This window comes from Clupea harengus, chromosome 10, assembly GCF_900700415.2.
Source record: "Clupea harengus chromosome 10, Ch_v2.0.2, whole genome shotgun sequence".
NCBI classification, from domain to species: Eukaryota; Metazoa; Chordata; class Actinopteri; order Clupeiformes; family Clupeidae; genus Clupea; species Clupea harengus.
Window position 1 is genome coordinate 15,446,545 of NC_045161.1, and position 19,037 is coordinate 15,465,581.

The 19,037-nt window shown below is 44.6% G+C and overlaps 1 protein-coding gene across 19 annotated transcripts in view; it reads right to left on the reverse strand.

The window, feature by feature from the left end:
- Positions 1-4,323: 4,323 nt before the first annotated feature.
- Positions 4,324-19,037, reverse strand: part of kif1aa (kinesin family member 1Aa) — a 60,088-nt gene continuing 45,374 nt past the window's right edge. For 10 of the 19 annotated variants that reach the window (XM_031575541.2, XM_031575545.2, XM_031575548.2 and 7 more), the window contains 12 exons: positions 16,762-16,788; positions 12,443-12,557; positions 11,566-11,699; positions 10,620-10,681; positions 10,034-10,179; positions 9,472-9,663; positions 8,904-8,975; positions 8,238-8,359; positions 7,799-7,942; positions 7,339-7,531; positions 7,116-7,234; positions 4,324-6,103 (listed from right to left, as the gene is read on the reverse strand). In XM_031575541.2, coding sequence (XP_031431401.1) covers positions 6,061-6,103; positions 7,116-7,234; positions 7,339-7,531; positions 7,799-7,942; positions 8,238-8,359; positions 8,904-8,975; positions 9,472-9,663; positions 10,034-10,179; positions 10,620-10,681; positions 11,566-11,699; positions 12,443-12,557; positions 16,762-16,788 — 1,369 coding nt within the window. In that variant the 3' untranslated portion in view covers positions 4,324-6,060. Of the gene's footprint in view, positions 6,104-7,115; positions 7,235-7,338; positions 7,532-7,798; positions 7,943-8,237; positions 8,360-8,903; positions 8,976-9,471; positions 9,664-10,033; positions 10,180-10,619; positions 10,682-11,565; positions 11,700-12,442; positions 12,558-13,381; positions 13,406-16,761; positions 16,789-19,037 lie in introns of all 19 variants that reach the window. The other 9 variants (XM_031575544.2, XM_031575547.2, XM_042708878.1 and 6 more) reach the window with 2 other exon arrangements.

Sequence of the window (19,037 nt, forward strand, 5' to 3'; positions counted from 1 at the left end):
GAAGACTATTACACGATTCTAACTTTAAATTAGATTACATTAAATTAAAATAAAAAAAGCAATATACTGAAAATAATGAACATAAACTTCGCTCCAATGTGCAAATCAGTCTTCAGTGTCATCACTGTCTATGTATTTAATAGTCTCCCTCTCTTGTCTGTTTCGTCTTGTTACATCCTTTACGTCGTTTTCGTCTTGTTACGTATATCGTGCGTGGTATGCACTGATGAATTCACCAAGAGATTGTCTAATGTGCGTTATTGTTCAATCCATTTAGGTTGAAATCTGTCTTAATGTTGGGAAAGCGGGCCATGACGCAAAATAAAATGAATCGGTAATTTCTCTGTTGCATTACCATTAAAGTAAAGAGCCTGTTTTAAAAATGCAAGGAGTAGAAAGTACAGCTATTTGTGTTAAAATGTAGGGGTTAAAAGTAAAAAGTTGTCAGTAAAATAAATGCTCAAGTAAAGTACAGATATCTGAAAACTCTACTTAAGTACAATTTGTACTTTTAAATACAATTTGTACTTCATTATGTCCCACCTCGGTTGCCAATCCCCTTGCTGCACTGCAGCCCAGTGGCAGATTCCGTTCTCTCCAGAGGGAGGCTACCCTACTTAAAGGCCAATCACTTCACAATCAACTCCCTTAAAGACCATCTTTGTGAAGAGATTATTATCGCTATGGAGAAGAATGATGAAGCCGGGAGTTCCGAGCAGAAGACAGCCCTCCTCTGGTCATGGACGTCCTGGCCCAGAAAGTATGGCCGCAGGGAACATGGTATGTATTCTCTCCGGTTCCAATCTCTAAAGGATCAAGGCAGAGGGCTGGATAGTGATATCGATAGCTCTGGATTGCCACAACTCTGTTTGGTTTCCAGAGGTGGTTCACCTCGCATTAGTGGATCTGTGGCCTCTTCCCATGGTGCATTGGGCCCTCTCGCACGTGACAAAGAAAATCAGGCTACCTCTGGTGCTAGGACAGCCCTTAATGGCCTAAAAGTTGTAGAGAAACTTGGTTTATCAGCAGATGTCATTGCAACTATTCAAGGGGCCAGGGCGGTATCTACCATGTCTTCATGACTTGTTCCATCACTCAAATTTTTTGGGGGGGCCACATCCAGCATCAAGGCATATGCTGCTGCAATCTCAGCGTGTCATGAGGGGGTTGCAATGTGTGTGTCAGTTTTTCGCACGTGCTTTTCAGTTAAGGCCACTGCGGTAGGTTCCGGTGCCACAGTGGGACCTCTCTATGGTACTTCATCTCCTTTCAGTGGGACCTCTCTATGGTACTTCACAGTGGGACCTCTCTATGGTACTTCATCTCCTTTCAGTGGGACCTCTCTATGGTACTGTACAGCCTTTACGCACCACATTTTGGGCCTTTGGGGGAAGTCTCGGTATACCTAATTCTAACCCTGCTTTTATGCTGAAGGTTATTACGTCTGCATTTAGTTCAAAGGTGGTAACTTTAATGGATTTCCATCCTCCTCTTCATGTATCTGCAGAGGATAGAAGCCATTCCCTTTCATTAGATATTATCGCAGGGATATGAATACTGGTTCCCTGTCTCAGGCCGTGTTTGGCATTGACACAGACAAGAGACAGATGTCGGTGATTAGTCGGCTGTACGTGAGTTATAAGTGGCTCTAGATGGTTTTATCCTCTCCTGAACATTGTTGGGACATAGCCGGCCGTTGACTCATCTGACTCCGCCTTATGGCAGTAGCAGAGCTGTGAGAGGGCGATAGTCTAACGATAGATATTCACCCTCAACCCACATCCCCTTGCTGTAACTCCACCCCTTCCTGTAATTTTATAAAAATATTTCCTTTGTGTAGGCCTACTGGAAAAGATTTAATCGGTGATGTATCAGATTAGAAAACACAGGTCAAAAATAGGACAAATGACACCAGATCCATCCATAGTGTTGCATAAGTTCCACGTTTATTTGATATCTGACAATGTGTTAAGTGTACACAAACATTTGACTCGTTAACTCCAACACTCAAATAGAGACATTGAACTACTGCCCATTTAAGATGGAACAAACAGCTTACCGCAGCATAAAACACCATTCACAGCAATCATGTTTATATACAATGCAAAATAACATCCAGAAGAGGAAAAGAGAGAAAATAGAAAAAAAATGCCCATGACTGATTTTTTTGTTTGTATGCTGTTGTTTTGCTTTGTGCGCACTGAATGGAAGGAAAATTGAAGCACACAAATTATGAATGATGGTTAAAGAAGTGTCTGATGAAAATATGTTTTGCAGAGGCTGTTGGGGGTGCGGCAGTGGTGATGGGGGTGATGATGATGATGAATACGAAGATGATTTCTCCACTCTTAGAACACTTTATCAAAAAACTGTGCTGGCCAAGAGATGTGCAGAATCTGGATCATCTCACTCTCCATTAGTGTGTAAAGCCCATTCCACCAAGTGTGCTGTGTACAACACCTCACCCATCTACCTATAACCTACCTAGCTGAGAGAACGGTAACTTTCCTCTAAATGAATTCACAGCAAATAAAAAAGTCAACAATCCAATTATTTGATATTTACATCTCTTTAGTGTTTAAATGATGCACTAACAGCACAATCTAAAGGACCGACCTATGTCCAGGACTGAATTTGTTATACTGGTCAAAAGAACTAGACTGTTCACACTGCAGCAAGTGAGATGTTTCTATCGATGCAATGAACCGAGACTCACTCTCAGACCAGCCAGACCTTGCCATAAAGATTGCATGCGCTACTCGATTACAAACGCAGAACAACGCAAGCAGTACACTTAGGCTGATGATGTTGGGTGGTGACTTGTCTGGTGGGGACATTTGATAAGTTCAGTATTTTGATAAGCTTTGTAACTAATATCAGCAAATAAATGATTAACCAATAACATCATGCCTCTCCTTTTTGGTATCCATGGAGGGCGAAACAAACAGAGTTTCTGATTTGGTACTAAGAAACACCTTTCCATCGCAGTTCCCTCTATCATGTGATTACTTTCTTTAATCATCATCCCTGTAGGCTGGCTGACCTCAGGCATGATGACATCTAACTCCATCCTGATAGGTGCTTCCTTCAAATAACTAGCCAATCACTGACAACACTCTGGACACCAACAACAACCATATGACAGAGGAGCAGAAGAATCTTGGTTCCTGCACCAGTGGTTCCCAAACTCAATGGTGGGAACAGTTCATCGACATGCCTCCAAGGCTGTTGTGCTCTACATTAACCAAGCATGAAAATAAATTAATATGGTGTTATTAGCAGATCTCCTCACTCGATCAGTAATATGAATATTGTGAGGTTATGAACTGATATGTGCACCGCATATAATACAGAAATCACAAAGTTCCCACGACAGACAGTTCATTTGAAGCACCGCATGTGACGTGCAATCTGTGTAAAGGCGTTTGATGCAAGCCACATAATCACCATCAAAGCCAGTTTGCCGTACAGACATGAACACAATCTAAACTCTCATCAAAGCCAAACAAAAAACACAAAGACAGCACAGCTGTTTTACAACCATGGCATCCCAAAGTGGAAGCAGGCATCTCAAACAGAGAGGGTTATACTGAAAGTAGCCGAGGGTAAAAAGGATTCTATGTTGCACTGAGAGTGAGAGACCAAAAACATCATCTGAGAATTTACAGGAGATGCGGTATGACTAGCTGAAGATACTATGAGGTTAGGTCCATTTGTCCAGAATCTGAGTTGGGGTGGGGAGGGAACCGTACTGCACATGGGTCCATATGTCCTTTCAGTGATATATTTATATATATACTTTTAAGTAGCTATCAGTAGAAATGTATCGTCTATTCTAATCACTAGATACAGTATGCTTAGAAAACGTTGCATGTGACGACTCAGTCACATTAAGTGCATAACTTGTACACTCAAATTTACAAACTGAATAAAACTACGTACTATGTTTGCCAGTGTGTACAAACTGATGAGCATAGACACGGGGGGGGGGGGGGGGTCATCACATGAGAGGACGACAAGGGGAAGGTGTGCGACACTGAAGCAGCTCGTGTGAATGAGAGAGATGGCATAAAGGACCAGGGTAGCGATATGAATAAAGAGAGGCACTAAATAATATCAGTTTCCAGACCCTTCTCGAGTGTCCTGTCCTGTTGCTACAAACGCCAGGGGAACACAAAGACTGCTGGACAACTTTGACATGTTTCATCTTTCTGACTGAGGATGTGTTGTTTGACGTTGTGTGTTACATGTCTGATATGGTTCCTGTCTAATATGGTTCAGACGTAGTTCAGAGCAATTACTCTTGGGTATTTATCTGTTTTCAAACTATTCTGGGGTATCTACATCTGGACCTACTTGTCTAATCTCTAGAGTCTATCTTTTATTTCATTGTGTGTACGTGTGTGTGTGTGCGTATTATGTGTGTGTTGGTGTATGTGTGTGTGCATATGTGCTAGTAAGTTCTGCCCTGTAACTAAATGTACTGAATTTCAAGTAATCAAGCAGTCTATCTACTGTTGCAGCTCCTAATCAACAGCCTAGGCAAACCACATGTTTTCCTCTGATTTGAAGAAGGGTCAAGGCAAGTAAGTCGTTAGTGAGTAAAATGGATTAGGGAAACTCATGATTAAAAAGTGCCATATGCAAAAATTGCACTGTACTTCTTTAAAAATATAATTATTTTGTTCTTTGTCAATAAATACACGCTGAAATAAATACATACGATGTTACAGAAAATAAATACCTACATAGATAAAAAATTCTAATAAAGATTTGTTTTAATCGAACAAAAGATATTTCTTCAGGGGGAACTGAAATAGTTTTTTCCCCAGCATATTAGTGGGATAGTGTCTTCATTAGCTGATCATTCAACCTTAGTAAAATCTACCTAACAGCCTTCTTTAAATTATAACAGGGCATCAGGAAAAGCTTGGTTTACTCCTGGTTGAACAAAGATGAGTTACCTAAATGTCACTCTTCTGCCATAAGGGCCATCATTTGGGGCAAAGCAGATCTTTATGCACATCACTGGAACCGTCCTATAGATTGGGAAGTCAATGCTTCATGTTTCTAAAGGCATATGAATCATTTGTCATTTTTTTTTCTAACTGCCAAACTCTTCTGTATTAGTTTCTTTTTTCTTTCACAAATGTTGAAATCTTAAAGCACATGAAGACCTTTTCTATGGAGAGCAGTGGATGTATTGATGGTGGGTCTAATCTGCCCAGAAGCATTGTCGAGAAAGCGTTCAGAGATTACATTTTTGCAAAAGACTTATCAGTCATCACTGATCTGATCTATCAGCAGAAGCCAAGAAGATTCTGGAAAATGATTACGTTTTCTGGTTTGAATACTGACCTGCTGTAATATTGTATACCTGTTAGAGGACAAGCAACACAAGTAAGGCCATTTATCTGCAGTTTTTGTCATATCTTTCATACACTGAGGTACAATCATAGGGTGGGGTGGGATATCACCTTCCTGATGTTACAAATCTAAATACATTGCAAAAAAGCCCTGTCTCTCGACAATCTGGTCAACACCGCTCTCTTTTTGTCCGAAGAGATCAAATGGTAAAGAACTCAAGAACACCTACTATTCAGTAAAAACATCAAGAAACCGATTCTTCACCCACACACCATTAGTTATTTTTTTCTTCTTTTTCTATGAGTTTACATTGTTCCCCGATTATGGGAGATTTTAAACAGAACATTCCAGAACCCGTAGACATGTCACAGCGAGGGTCCTTCAGTACACTGATGGTCAAATAGTGCTTAACTAAGCATGTGCAGACACTGGTAGTTACTGGGTGAGAGGACAGAGTAGACAGGGCACAGTTAAGGAGAACAGGGAAGGGCTCTGTCAAGTGGTCTATTTACAAGGTTAGTCTTTATCTTCCTTGTGTACATGTGTGTAAGTGTGTGTGTTGTCTTTGTTGTCTGTCTGTGTATGCTTATTTTGTATGTGTGTGACATTTTTTTGATTGCTTGTGTGTATGCGAGCACATGTTTGTGGTTTTGTGTGTGTTGTTAGATTCTGTGTGTGCCTATAGAGGAGAGTTTAAATCCTCATCTGCCCTGCTCTTCTTCTGGAAAGCTTCGATCTGTCAGAGAGAGAGAGAGAGGAGCAAAGGATGAGTGAGGACTAATTATGACTATATAAACTCCTCAAAAAAAGTTCGGAAACGTTATTTCTCCCCTTTAATAATACCAATTGGTATTGTATTTTATACCGTTGGAAAGCCTGATTAGTCACCTTTACAACGAGGTACAACTTGTAAGGATCGTGCATTCGCGGAATGAGCAACACAGCTAACCGTGTGGGTGGTGGCCCAAATTTGCCAAAATCCCCTGCAATATTCTTCTGTTGGTATTCAGTGATATCGGAATGAGATTCTGGAGCCAGTGGCAATCCCATATCTCCAGAATGTGGGACCTCGCCCCCAATGCTCGCCCCCACAGAGGCAGGATAATCACAGAGTACCTCCAGAATTTGGGAGTGGAGAGGATGGAATGGCCTGCCGTGAGTCCAGACCTCAACCCAATTGAATACTTATGGGATCAGCTTGGGCGTGCTGTACGTGTCAGAGTGACCAACGCAACCATGTTGGCTGACTTGCGACAAATCCTGTTAGAGGAATGGGATGCCATCCCACAGCAGTGTGTGACCAGGCTGGAGACCAGCATGAGGAAGAGGTGCCAAGCCGTTGTGGCTGCGTATGCATCTTCCACACGCTACTGAGGTCCCTGACAGTGTAGAATTAATAAAGTGTAAAAATGGCCAATATGTGTTGTTTTTTCCTTATTACTGTGAGAGAGTGCAATCATCCAATCCACCAAGCAACTCAAAACAAGAGTGAATACCAACAGAAGAATATTTTGCAGGGGATTTTGGCACATTTTTTTGGGCCGCTACCCACACGGTTAGCTGTGTTGCTCATTCCACGAATGCATGATCCTTACAAGTTGTACCAATTGGTATTATTAAAGGGGAGGAATAATCGACCGAAATAACGTTTCCGAACTTTTTTTGAGGAGTTTATATATATAGCAAATGAATAAAACAGACATTGGTCTTCCTTATTTGGTACTATTTGTTAGTGGGCTAGGGTGTACCTGATAGATCCAGCAAGGAGAGGGTTAAAAGCATACAGCCAGTCATGCATCTCTTTGTCATTGATGGCTTGGAGGAGGATCCCACGATGCTCTGTGCACACAGCAAACGTGTTGGGGGTCTGAAAAAAGGCCAAAGACAAAGACAGAAAACTCCGGTTAGTGGGCCCTCAACACAAGAAACATTTAGAGGGAATCTGCCAGGTTGTCCGATTCATTGCCATACCTTGAGCATGGCCTGCTGGTCCTCACTGTACTCCACCTGGGCGGAGGAGAGGTTGAGGATGGCACGCTCCACTGTGTCCCTCTCCGTGTTGTAGATGTAGACATACGGCCGCCGCACCACCACGTATCGCTTCACCCAGCCATTGGTGTGGGGCTCCAGGAAGTGCAGATAGCCCTTCTTTGACACGATTGGGCTGGGAGACAGAGGGCAAGCCACATTAGGTGACAGACATGACCAGTCATCGGAATAAAATGTCATCTACTATGAGCCTATAATGCTTTTTACAATCTTAACTTCCTAGTTCACTTAAGCACTGACACGTTTATACAATACTTTTTTTCCAAATATTTTGTTCTGTTGTGTGACCATATCACTTTGTGATGTTTCTTGCATCATCTTGTGGACACAATCTTAAAGATATACTTCACTAAATTAATGACAAAACTAAAGGCCCGCTTACCTGACACGGATCTCCTGGATGTCGGGGACGAAGAGACGAGACCTGGGCCTTGGCTCTGGGGGTCCAGTGGGTGACTTCTTTACCTCTCCCTCCTGCAGGGCGTTGGGGTCAGGGCTAGCAGCGCGGGAGCGGGGTGTGGGAGGTCTATAGGCAGAGACAATTGTCCTTATCAGCCATAGCCAATGAGATGTGTGGAAGTGGTGTCAATATTGGCCACATCCAAGTGTTATGATGGGTGTGTCAGTGGCACGTTACTTCAGATTTACTGCATAGGATTAGTGTCTATTACAAATGACCACCACAGGCTAAAGAAGTCTGACCGCAATATTGGTTAATTCTTTGTTAAATCTATATGACTTAAAATTCTACAAGGCAGAAATATGTAAACAAACCTAGAACACAGCTATTTAGTGAAAGCCTACATGCATGAATACCATACCTGAGTTCGGTTTTGCCATAGCGACTCTCAGACAACGAGGGACACGTTGATGAGGGAGTCATGGTGCTCAGAGCCAGGCCTGAAGTAGAGTCCCTCAGGAGTGTCACTGACATCTCAGACAGCTAACACAAACACCCGCACACACACACACACACACACACACACACACACACACACACACACACACACACACACACACACACACACACACACACACATACAGAAAGAAGACACAAACACACACACAGGCACAGTGTTCCAGGAAATATGAGTGAATTATCTAGGCCTACATTAATCTATGTTACAACAAAATAAATTAATGTGAAGCAGGGTAGTTCGCATACAGACAGATTTTATGAACCTGTTCTATTATGAACCTTAATAAAGTGTTTTGTTAAAAATGGGGTCATTTATAATCTTCTGTTGAATTTGCTTGGCGTATCACACCAAAAATGATATCAACACAAAAATAAAGTTGGTTTACACTTAAGGAAATTCCTCAACATCTCACTCGAATTCTGCCAAATACAACATGCTGAAACATTTGTCCGTGACTCCCCCCTCTTTGTGCTAAACCACAATAACAACTACAAAATGAAAGAGGCTCTCCAAGAATTTCCTTGAAAGAGGATGAAACATTTTTGTTGAGGCGTATCGTGTCCTCACCTTGCTTTCGCTGGCGCTCACACACACGTGGCTGTAGTCTCGATTGAAGGAGTGGGTGAGCAGCCGGAGACACTGAGGACACAAAGCACACACGAGAAAACATCAGGTGTGCAGTCAAAACAACTACACAACCACAGACACTTCAAGCACAACAAAGGCAGTGTGTCTGTCCCACCGGAGTCTGACCCTTGAGAGGGTCTTCAACCGGAGCAGAGTGAACACAATGTCACCGCCTGCCTTAAGGGTACACGGACTGTCAACACTGTGATGTTGGTTATGGTGATCATATCTTATGGAGACATTCGTCGTAATTTGGGCACACTGCAGTTTTTAATGGAATAGTTGTTATCATAGCATGATCATAGTCTTATCATAACTGTTGATAACAACTCTCCGTTGAAGTTCTTTTAAAGCCTCTATTCTCAAAAACTACTGAGAAAGGGCCTCTTTAGCAATCATCTTACTTGCTAAACTTTTAAGCTATGAAACATTTTTCGATGTAGAATGATAGTGACATGTTCTTCCAGATGAACCCCTTTTTCTAATGAGTACAGTGGGTCAGCCTCACCTTGGCGGCCAGCTCTCTCTGCCTCTCGTTGGGAATGTCAGGGCCGAGGCTGGGGCCCTGGCCGGCTTCAGAGGAGGAGAAGGGCGAGTCACACAACTCCTCGCTCCCGCAGGACAGCAGCGACTCCTGACCCAGCAGCAGGGTGGACTCCAGCTTCTCCCTCAGGAGGAGGTAGTGCCGGGTCTTCTCCACCTAAAGCAGAACACAACAAAGGGCCGTTAGACATTAGGGTCTGAGAGAAGAGAAAATTCTTTAGCAACATACATAGATACTCCCATCTAACAATCTAGTATGACTAAGAAAGTTTCTGTAGAAAATAATATATTTAGTATCATGCCTGTGGAGAAAAATTATCCTCAAATTTAAGTCACACTGTGTCTGTGTAATGATGTGGTTTCAACATCAAACAGTCTAATAAGATTATGTAACTATGTAAGGAACTGTTGAAGAGGCACCAAGTATAAGGAGTGATACTGCTAAAGTAGTCTATGAGTAAATGGGGATACTGAAGTAGCATCATGTTAGTTGACTGGGACTGTTGAAGCCTGGCTTTGTCTCTGACCTCCTGCAGGAGGCTGAGTTTCTCCAGCTCCCACTGGTGGTCCAGGATGAGGCTGTCACTGCGGGGCCTCCAGCCTGCCAGGTTCTCCTCCCCGCGCACGTACGCCACCGAGGTGTCCAGCACCCGTCTGCGCCTGCGTTGCATGCCTGAGGGGACAGCAGGAGAGGAGAGGAGATCAAGTCAGGGCCTTCCCCTCAACACAGATGAGGAGCACAGTCGAGACAGAGAGGATGTGAGAGGGTCAAAGGTGAAGCATGTAGAACAAAAGCACGGGTTGGCCAAGGTCAACAAGTTCAGAACGTTTGGAGAGGAGTCTGAAGAGGTTGGAGATGAAACAGACGAGGAAGGAGGTGGCTGTTACAGGTCTTATTTGAGAAGGATGTAGAATTAAATAGGAGAAGGAAGTACACCAGGAAACGCGAGTACACCAGAGGTGATAAAAGGGTTGAGTTGTTCTGTGGAGCCAGAGGGGAAGCAGAGCAGGATCACAGTTGGATAGGCCTTTAGCAGGTCACAGGAAAGACAGGTAAAGTTGAGTATGAGAGGTAGTGTAAAAGGGAGAGTGGTGACTCAGGCTAGGGCTTACCTGGGCTCCCAGCATCGGCCAAGTGACATAAGCTGACCTCGTACACACCAGTGACCCGGTTACTAAGACAAGATACAAAGAGTCAAACACAAGTAACACAAACACACCCACACACACACAGCCAGAGACACACACACACACACACACACACACACACACACACACACCCGCAGACACACACACACACACACACACACACTCACACAAAACAATTTCAGAAGTTAATGCGTGGTCCACCAAGTGAGAAAATTCAACATGAAAAACTATAAGTGCTATAAACAGAGCCCTGTCTCTAAAAGCCTGCCTCAGTGCTAACACTCTCACTCTCACACAGCTCTACCTAATTTTTCATGCACCTTCAGAGAGTACTGCCAGGTACCTCCTGCTTTGAGAGCACTTTGTTCTATATCAGGACTAGATCAAACATTGTGGTGAGAGATGGAGAGTGTAAGTGTGTGTTTGTGTGTGTGTGTGTGTGTATGTGTGTGTGTGTGTGTGCGTGTGTGTACGTGTGTGTTAGGTGAAAATTCACTCTTAAGTTATCTCAGGACTCCGGAGTTGTAGATCAGTATATTTATTCAATAACAATTGCAATCGGCTCACTCACAGCACAAGGATGAAAGTGAAGCAATTTCACAAACAGCCCACAAGGTTTATATACTTAAGATTTATCTAATGCTGCCATACATTTTTAACATCACAGTCAAAATAAAGTTCTCGACCGAGCTTCTTGTATCTTCCCAGGGTTGAGAAAACAGTAAGTGGCGCCAGTTAATCAAAGTTACACATATACACAGGAACACAGAAAAGCCATGTTCCTGTTAACATAAGCATACAAGGTAATTATTAATACAAGGCACTTGATTCATATATTCTAAAGTCATTAACAGTGTTCGGTAATTATCAGTGTGTGTTTGGGAGGGAAGAGCAAGATGGACACACTCACCCCTCTGAGGCCCTTAAGCTCCCACTGCTGAAGAGGTTTCGGATGGAGCGAGAGGCAGGAAGCTTGGCATCTCGCGAGTAGAACACCATGCAGAAGTCTTTGGTTATGACAGTTGGCTGAGTGCAGTTCTCCATCTGATGAGAAGAGACAGAGAGGAGGAGGAGGAAGATGAGGAAGAGGAGGAGGAGGACAGCCAGGACCAGAAAACAGAAATGCTTTTTGTGGCTGTCTTTCAGAGACAGGATGGAGCCAGTCTCTCTAAACTAGTCTGTTGCCAGATTTGGCAGCTCTGATATTATGCCAGTGATGATGGCTACACCTTCTTGCGATGTAGATCATCCAGAAAGCAACAACTTGTTAAATTGTTTTAAAATAACTTCAGTGGACAGTCTGAAACTTCAGAACACACTCTCACAAAACATCCAGAGCTAGGATACCCACTGCACTGGCAAAAGCTCATTGAGGCACAAGGCAAATAATTCCAATGTACGTAGATATAGTGAAACATCCTTGTTTTTTTTCTGAGACATGGATGAGCAAATTAGCAAATTTCAGTGATCATGGATTGCATCAGTAGAGCTAAAACCACAGCCTTTCACAGCCACAGCATTTCTACTTCTGGTGCAGGCCTCATCATTCCTCTCAAGATGGCCAATCAGAAGAGAGGACCAGGGGATCAGTGCATTTGAACCCACTTCTGTGTAGATAAAGGCGTAGATACATGTGGATGTGTATGTATGGATCAATACCTGCGTAAATCATTAAAACATGCCAACATTGTTCTGCTTTGTCCCACTTCATTCAACTTTGTAAGGCAACACTTCAGACCTCCAGTCAACAGGCACATCCCTGATGTTCTTCACTGGCTTTGACTCACCTCCACGTAGGCCGAGAGGGTCATGTAGATCTTCTCCCCATAAGGGGTGACGCGGTTAAGCAGCAGAGAGTTGTGCATGGAGCTGTCCCAGGCCGCCTCGAAGCGGTAGAAGGTCCTGGTTTAAAGGTTAAAGGTTAATGTGAGGTCACATCATATTGGGTTCGCTATGGAGTGGCTGTCAAGGTGAATAGTCCCTTAACCCCCCACACCACCCCACTCGCTCTCCTGGCTATTGTCTTCAGGTACATTTTGGGATGAGGTGCACTGAATATGTCTTGACATTACGGCGACTGATTTTATGAACTGTAAATGGGTTTATAAATGAAAACATACTTAATAGTTGAGGGATACAGTTGTGGTAAGCACAATGTATCACATCCATTCAACTTGAATATTCCGGATTGAAAATCACCTGCATCATGAGCAAATTTAGTTTTTTATGGCCTTTTGTTGTTGGCTGCAAAATTGTTTTGGTGATGTCATTGAGTGACACTAGGCTCAACTGATATAGACAGATTAGACTAACTTACTAAGTTATCTAAATTAACTTTTTATTCCCCAATTAAAGGATGACATACAGAAGACATCATGGCAAATCAACAAATCACAAAGAGCATTGTTTCGAACTTGACTAGGACAACATTACTTTAGAGCATTAAACACAGTCCAAAAAACAGTCACAGAATTGAGGGACTAGAGACTGACAGCTACAGAGAGAGAAAGAGAGACAAACGCAGGCAGGCATAGAGCTCAGGCATGCAACAACAGAACATGGCAGTTGGCCACTGTCATAGCAACCACCACACATCAGCATGAGAACAAAGACAGAAAAGAAAAGCAAGTACGGTGAACAACAAAATGTGATGGAGAGATTTGACTGACAGACAGGGGAGAACGAGGAAGAGGGAGAGGGAATGGGGACGGGGAGGGGAGTTATACCTATGATCAATTCCCAAGGAAATGCTTTAAGAAGAGGGAAAGAAGACCAGCAACAGGGTCAAAGTTGAGCTTCACAGAGAGGAAGACGCTTGTGGCACTGGCCTTAAAGATCGACACAGCTGCATTCACTGATCAAAAACAGTCACTCTTGACTTTCTCCATTCGCGTGTGTTAGCGATTTCAACATGACAAAACTATTGCCTTGCAACAGTGTTTATCTCTTCCCCCAATCACAATGTTCTGATGTGGGCTACATGTCTCTTCATTCATCCCATGAATTTGTCCCATGAACAGACTCAACTCTGTTCTTCTTTTGTGTGCTGTATCAATCTGGCACCTGTGATTGATTTTGCATGTGTGTGCTCTGAACCACAATTGATGGTCTTTGTCAAAAACAGTTGACAAATATTGGCCTGAATATGCAACACACCAGCAGTGGGATTTGATTACAACATTGACACATCCTTTGGAAACAAGTGTTGTTCAGTCTGCACACACTCAGCACAGGGCAGAGGGGAACTACCATTATGATCTACAACCCCCCCCCCTCCGCCCTCCACCAGAGGCCGTGAGGTGCTGTGAACCATCGCAACATGGGCTGCCGTCCAACAGACCCTCACCCTCCTCCAGCCTAACCCACTGGCCCACAACATACTTCCATCCCTCGCCTTTAACACACACACACACACACACCCACACTCACACCGATGCATGCAAGCCTTTTAACCCAGGCACATAATCAGCCATTGAAAGCAGTTATGCCTCTGGCTCGGCGCCCGGCAGAGAAAGCCTTAAATCTCCGAACGCACTTCAGTGAGATATGCAAGTGGAGACGAATGTTTCTGTGGGCCATAAAGCAGCCCCCGGGAGGAAGAGGAGCCGGGGATGGAGAGGCTCCTGCAGGGCCCCCGTTATGGGTCCCCTGGCTGGCCTGGACTGAGATGACCTGCTGGGAAAGAGGAGTTCTAGGACAGACCCCCACTGGGAGGGAGAAGGGGGGGGGGGAGGTGTTAGTCACATCAGAGGGGGGGGGGGGGCAGGGAGGGAGGGGGGGGGGGGGGGGGGGAAGGGGTCAGAGGAGGCAGATGGAGGGGAGAATGAGGGTGAGATTGGGGGTTGAGGGATGGAAAGAGAGGGGGAGAGAGAGAGGGAGAGACAAGAGTCAAAGAATGAGGGAAAGAGAGAGAAAAAGAGCAGGAGTGCAGCTGTATCTGTGGGAGGAGAGGGTACGCTTCAGTGGAGATGAGGAGCTGGAAGTGGACGGCCTCACCCTTCCTCTCATCCCATCCCACCACTCGTGCTCAGGTCACAGAGAGCGAGAGAGAGAGAGAGAGAGGAGAGAGGGAGAGGGAAAAAAGAGGAACTAACACAGGTCTGAGGGAGTTCAAGGAAGACTCCCATCTTCCCCTCAGGCACTTGGAGGAGGCTTCTCTCCCTGCGCACATTTTCAGTCACTTGTTTCCCCTCCACCCACCCCTCCCTTTATCCCCCCCCCTTTCTTTTCTTCCTCCACTTCTCTAAGTCCAAGAATCCAAGCGAAAGTCATGCTCTTGGCAAAACATGCGAGGAAACATTTGTTTTTGGAGTGTTTGGCTCGCTCGCATCCCGCCATAAATGAGAGCAGAAAGGTTTTGTTTTTTTTCTTCACAGCACAGGAGTGCATTCGGAGGAAAATGCTACCGCTGAGGTAATCGTTCCACGGATTACACTTTAACGCTCTGGGCTGCGCCTCGCCTGCCAGGGAGGATAATGTAAATGAAGTGTTCCTTTACGAACACCATTTGTGTCCGTAACACTGGTGGAGGGGGCTGCTCTATCTTTTCTTTCTCTCTTTTTTTCTCTCTCCTTGGCGCACCCCTAGCCATGGTGACAGTGAGAACACTGTGTAGAAGAAGCCTCTTCAGGAGTTTAGGGTGGACCTTTTTCCGCGAGTCCAAAACTTGTCCGAAACAAGACCTTTCAGATTGCGTAAGGGGGTCCAGTGGGAGAGATTTGGACTGATCCCCCTAGAGGGGTTCTACTGTTTTGTTTCTAGTTTCCCCTGTTTTATTTGGTTGTCTCTATGTACACCCTGTAAAAGTCCGCACAAAACAGAGACGGTGACCACTAACAGTCCCTCTGAACCCTGCACAGTTTGAAATACAGAATGCACATTCAAGTGTAGTTCAGACACATAAATATGCCAATCCAAATACTAATGCGCACAGTTCATACACACAGCAGCCTCTGACAGACTGAGGGGCACTTCCACTGGCCTTGCTTTGTGTCAGGTTGAATCACTACTGCCCTCTATGGGCCACAAAGAGGGACACGAGACAGTTTGACTTGTAATGTATGACATCAACATAAAACAGCTAGGTCAAGGCCTGTGCGTTCTCTGAGCGTTGGGCCTTTATACGTCTCTCTCTCCAGCTGCAACCTGTAATCCACAGTTCACTGCTTTGTGAGGCGCCTTTCAATCACCTGCGACCGGCTCCAGCCGCTGATGCCGATGTTGGCCTCGCGCGGTGGAAACGCAGCTGGAGGAAGGGAAACACACTCGCAGGTATAAAGGGGAATGTGTAATCATGAAAGCATCAGTCACAGGTCGAGGAGGCTGCGAAAAAAAAAGCGCCATAAAGTTCACTTGAGCATACCAGTGACTGTGGGAAGGCCGCTGCCTTCTGTGAGTGACTTAACTCTGCGCTGGGGCAGGTTTTCTGGTCGTTGTGTGTAGTTGCGATGCATCATGGCCCTGATCTGGTGAGACTGCAGCTCGAGGGCATTGTGGTAAATTCACATACGAATATGTATCCTGTGGTTTGGTATTAATGATTCGATTATTTTAGAAATTATTCAAACTAAAATAATGCTGGCCTCCGCAACACCTCCGGCGACACACAGCCAAAAAAACAAAGCCAGACAAAGCCAAAGCGAGCCATGCAGCTTCTGCCAATGTTCAACTTAAACACCATGAGAACACACAAAGATACACACACACACACACACACACACGCTCAGGTTAGACACAGGTACAAACACACACATGTGCACGTGCACACACACACACACACACACACACACACACACACACACACACACAATCATCCTGCACTCACACACACATACACAAATACTATCACAAAGGGAGCCATAGCAATTCTCCATCACATCTCAGAAAGAGTAAGACTAAAAAGGAGGGATCAGGAGCGAAGGACATGATTGACAGACATTTCAGAGAGCCCAAACAGGACAACAGGAAGGAGACAATGAGAGTGATTTCAATGGTTTCGAAGATCAAAAGACACATGAATGGAAAAAGAAAAACAAAGATGTGTAGCTACTGTATCTAACTAAACAGGGTGAGAGGAGAGCGGATGTAGAAAATCATAATAATATACCTAGGCATGTCCGAATCAAGAAACTGTCTGCGAAAACACAAAACAAACATTCCGTTAGTGGACTGGAGGGAGAGAAATGTCAGAGTCAGCAGGTCCCTTAGTGGTGGAGAGACGCAGAGCTGTGCAGAGGCCTCAAGAGCAGAGACTCACATGGGCCTGCTTACACCAGAGGTCATTTTGGCTCAAGGGAGACCAGTTGCACCTCTGCACAGGCCTGTGCTCCCATCCTCTTCGTTGTTCCTTTGTGGTGGTGAGAGGACCCAAGTTGAACACATGGTGCATGGGGGGGTAGTGGGGCGGTAAGCAAGAGTGGTTGCACCATCAGAGAGGAGGTCACCGGACAAATAACACGGGGTAGATTGGTGGACGTGACTAAGAGATTGGATTATTCTCCAGGATCTTTCCAGCATGTTGGCTGACATTGTAGATAAAAGTGGTCCACTGATAATACTGATAATAACCATCCATACTGACTGAAGAACTATAAAGTTGGTGCCAAGTTGAGGTGATGTGATATTATGGGAACGTGTCATGCTACGGCACAAGTGTTGCTGTACTACAAAGGCCGAGGCACTTTCTAGTTAGGTGAGAAGGTGAGTGATCATGTGGTAGGGTGTTGGTTAGTTTGTTTATGCACTCCCAAAAGGAGGAATGACATGGTATCACTGTGGGGGTGAATGTGTTAGGCTATTGTTGGTGCACAATACAGGGCTGTATCTTTTCATGTGGTTAATTGTTATGCACCATGTATGAGGATGCATGTTTGACTGGGGCCAGTAACTGGGAGTCTCCTCAACAATCCTGCAACAAAATACTTGGCTTTGAGAACCTGCATTCTGGCCATTACGTTTTTAAAGCAAACTGTTTTCCATTTCCATTCCACATTACTATTATTTCTGCTCCATTTAACATTAGTCACTCAGATGATAGAGGAAGACCCCATACCAGAGATTCATGACTTCATGATGGGGGAAACTTGACTGTAAATCAATGTTCCGCACTGATCTACATAAAAATGTTACGGGCGTTTTGGAGGGTCCTTCATCATTCAGGAGGGACGGGAGGTGCGGTGGGGATGGGGAGCAGAGTGGAAGGGGGGGGGGGGTGACTCATGCGCTTTTATCGGAAAAGCTGTTCCTGGGTCAGCGAGGGGATGAGAGGGGTGAGATCACAGCTGAGCTCATGGCTTACGGCGACGGCCTTATATCAGCCGCAGCGCTGCTGTTGGTGGTGTTGGTTTCATCCGGCTGTCAGATGCCCAATCAAACGCGGGCGCGGCCCCTGTGTTTGACCTGATTTCAGACGGGTTTGTTTGTCTTGAATGTAATGCCAAGGCATGCAGTCGTTCAGGTGCAATGTAATGAGTCTTTCACTCGGACGTCCTTGACAGGTGGCTTCCTGGCTACATATCACCGTGATGAGCTAGAGTGACTGCTGGATTAGTAGAGTGTAGTTGAGTCAGATTAATGGTGATGAGCATGCTGATGGTAAGCAGGTGTATGTGTGTGTGTGTGTGTTTGTGTGTCCGTGTGGAGGAAATGACAGTGATGGGGGAGTGAAATGACGGACAACACAAACACAGCGCAGACAGGCACCAAAGGAGAGGGTCGCAAAGCCAGCATAAAGGTGACAATGTCCAAATGTATTGAACGAAGCAAAACAAAGCTGAAATTAATTTCGAAAATTAGTTACATGAAAAGTTAAAGTTACAATACATTTTCCAAAGAGTATGTTTTGGCAGAGGTGCTCAATATTATTGTTCTCTTACTGTCCATTTAAGCTTTATAGTGGTGACCATCTTGTGCATGTGACCTCCTACATCTTGACTGATAGAACCACGTAGTGTTTGCTAAGCTTCTGTTGCATGGAGGGAGTTTGTTGAGAACTGATGTGAGAAAAAATAAACCAAAAAAGAATTATAAAAATAAAGATTTGCATGAGTTGAGTCTGTCTATCAGTCAAGCTGGCCATCGCCAGAGCATCTGAAGCGTTTCCTTACCCATAGCCAATCGACTATGGGTGCCATGCAGCAGCCTCTCAGCAGTCATTCAATGCAGGAGCACTCCAATCCCTCTTCAATAGACCAAGTGTGTGTGTGTGTGTGTGTGTGTGTGTGTGTGTGTGTGTGTGTGTCTGGTTGTAACCCCAACCTCATCTTCCATCATGATGGAAACTCACATAATGATGATTAGAGAATCAGGTAATTGCTAAAGCACCACCTAATAAGCTCTTGAAAACCTTTTTGAGGGGACACAGAGAGCTATCGGGGTAACACA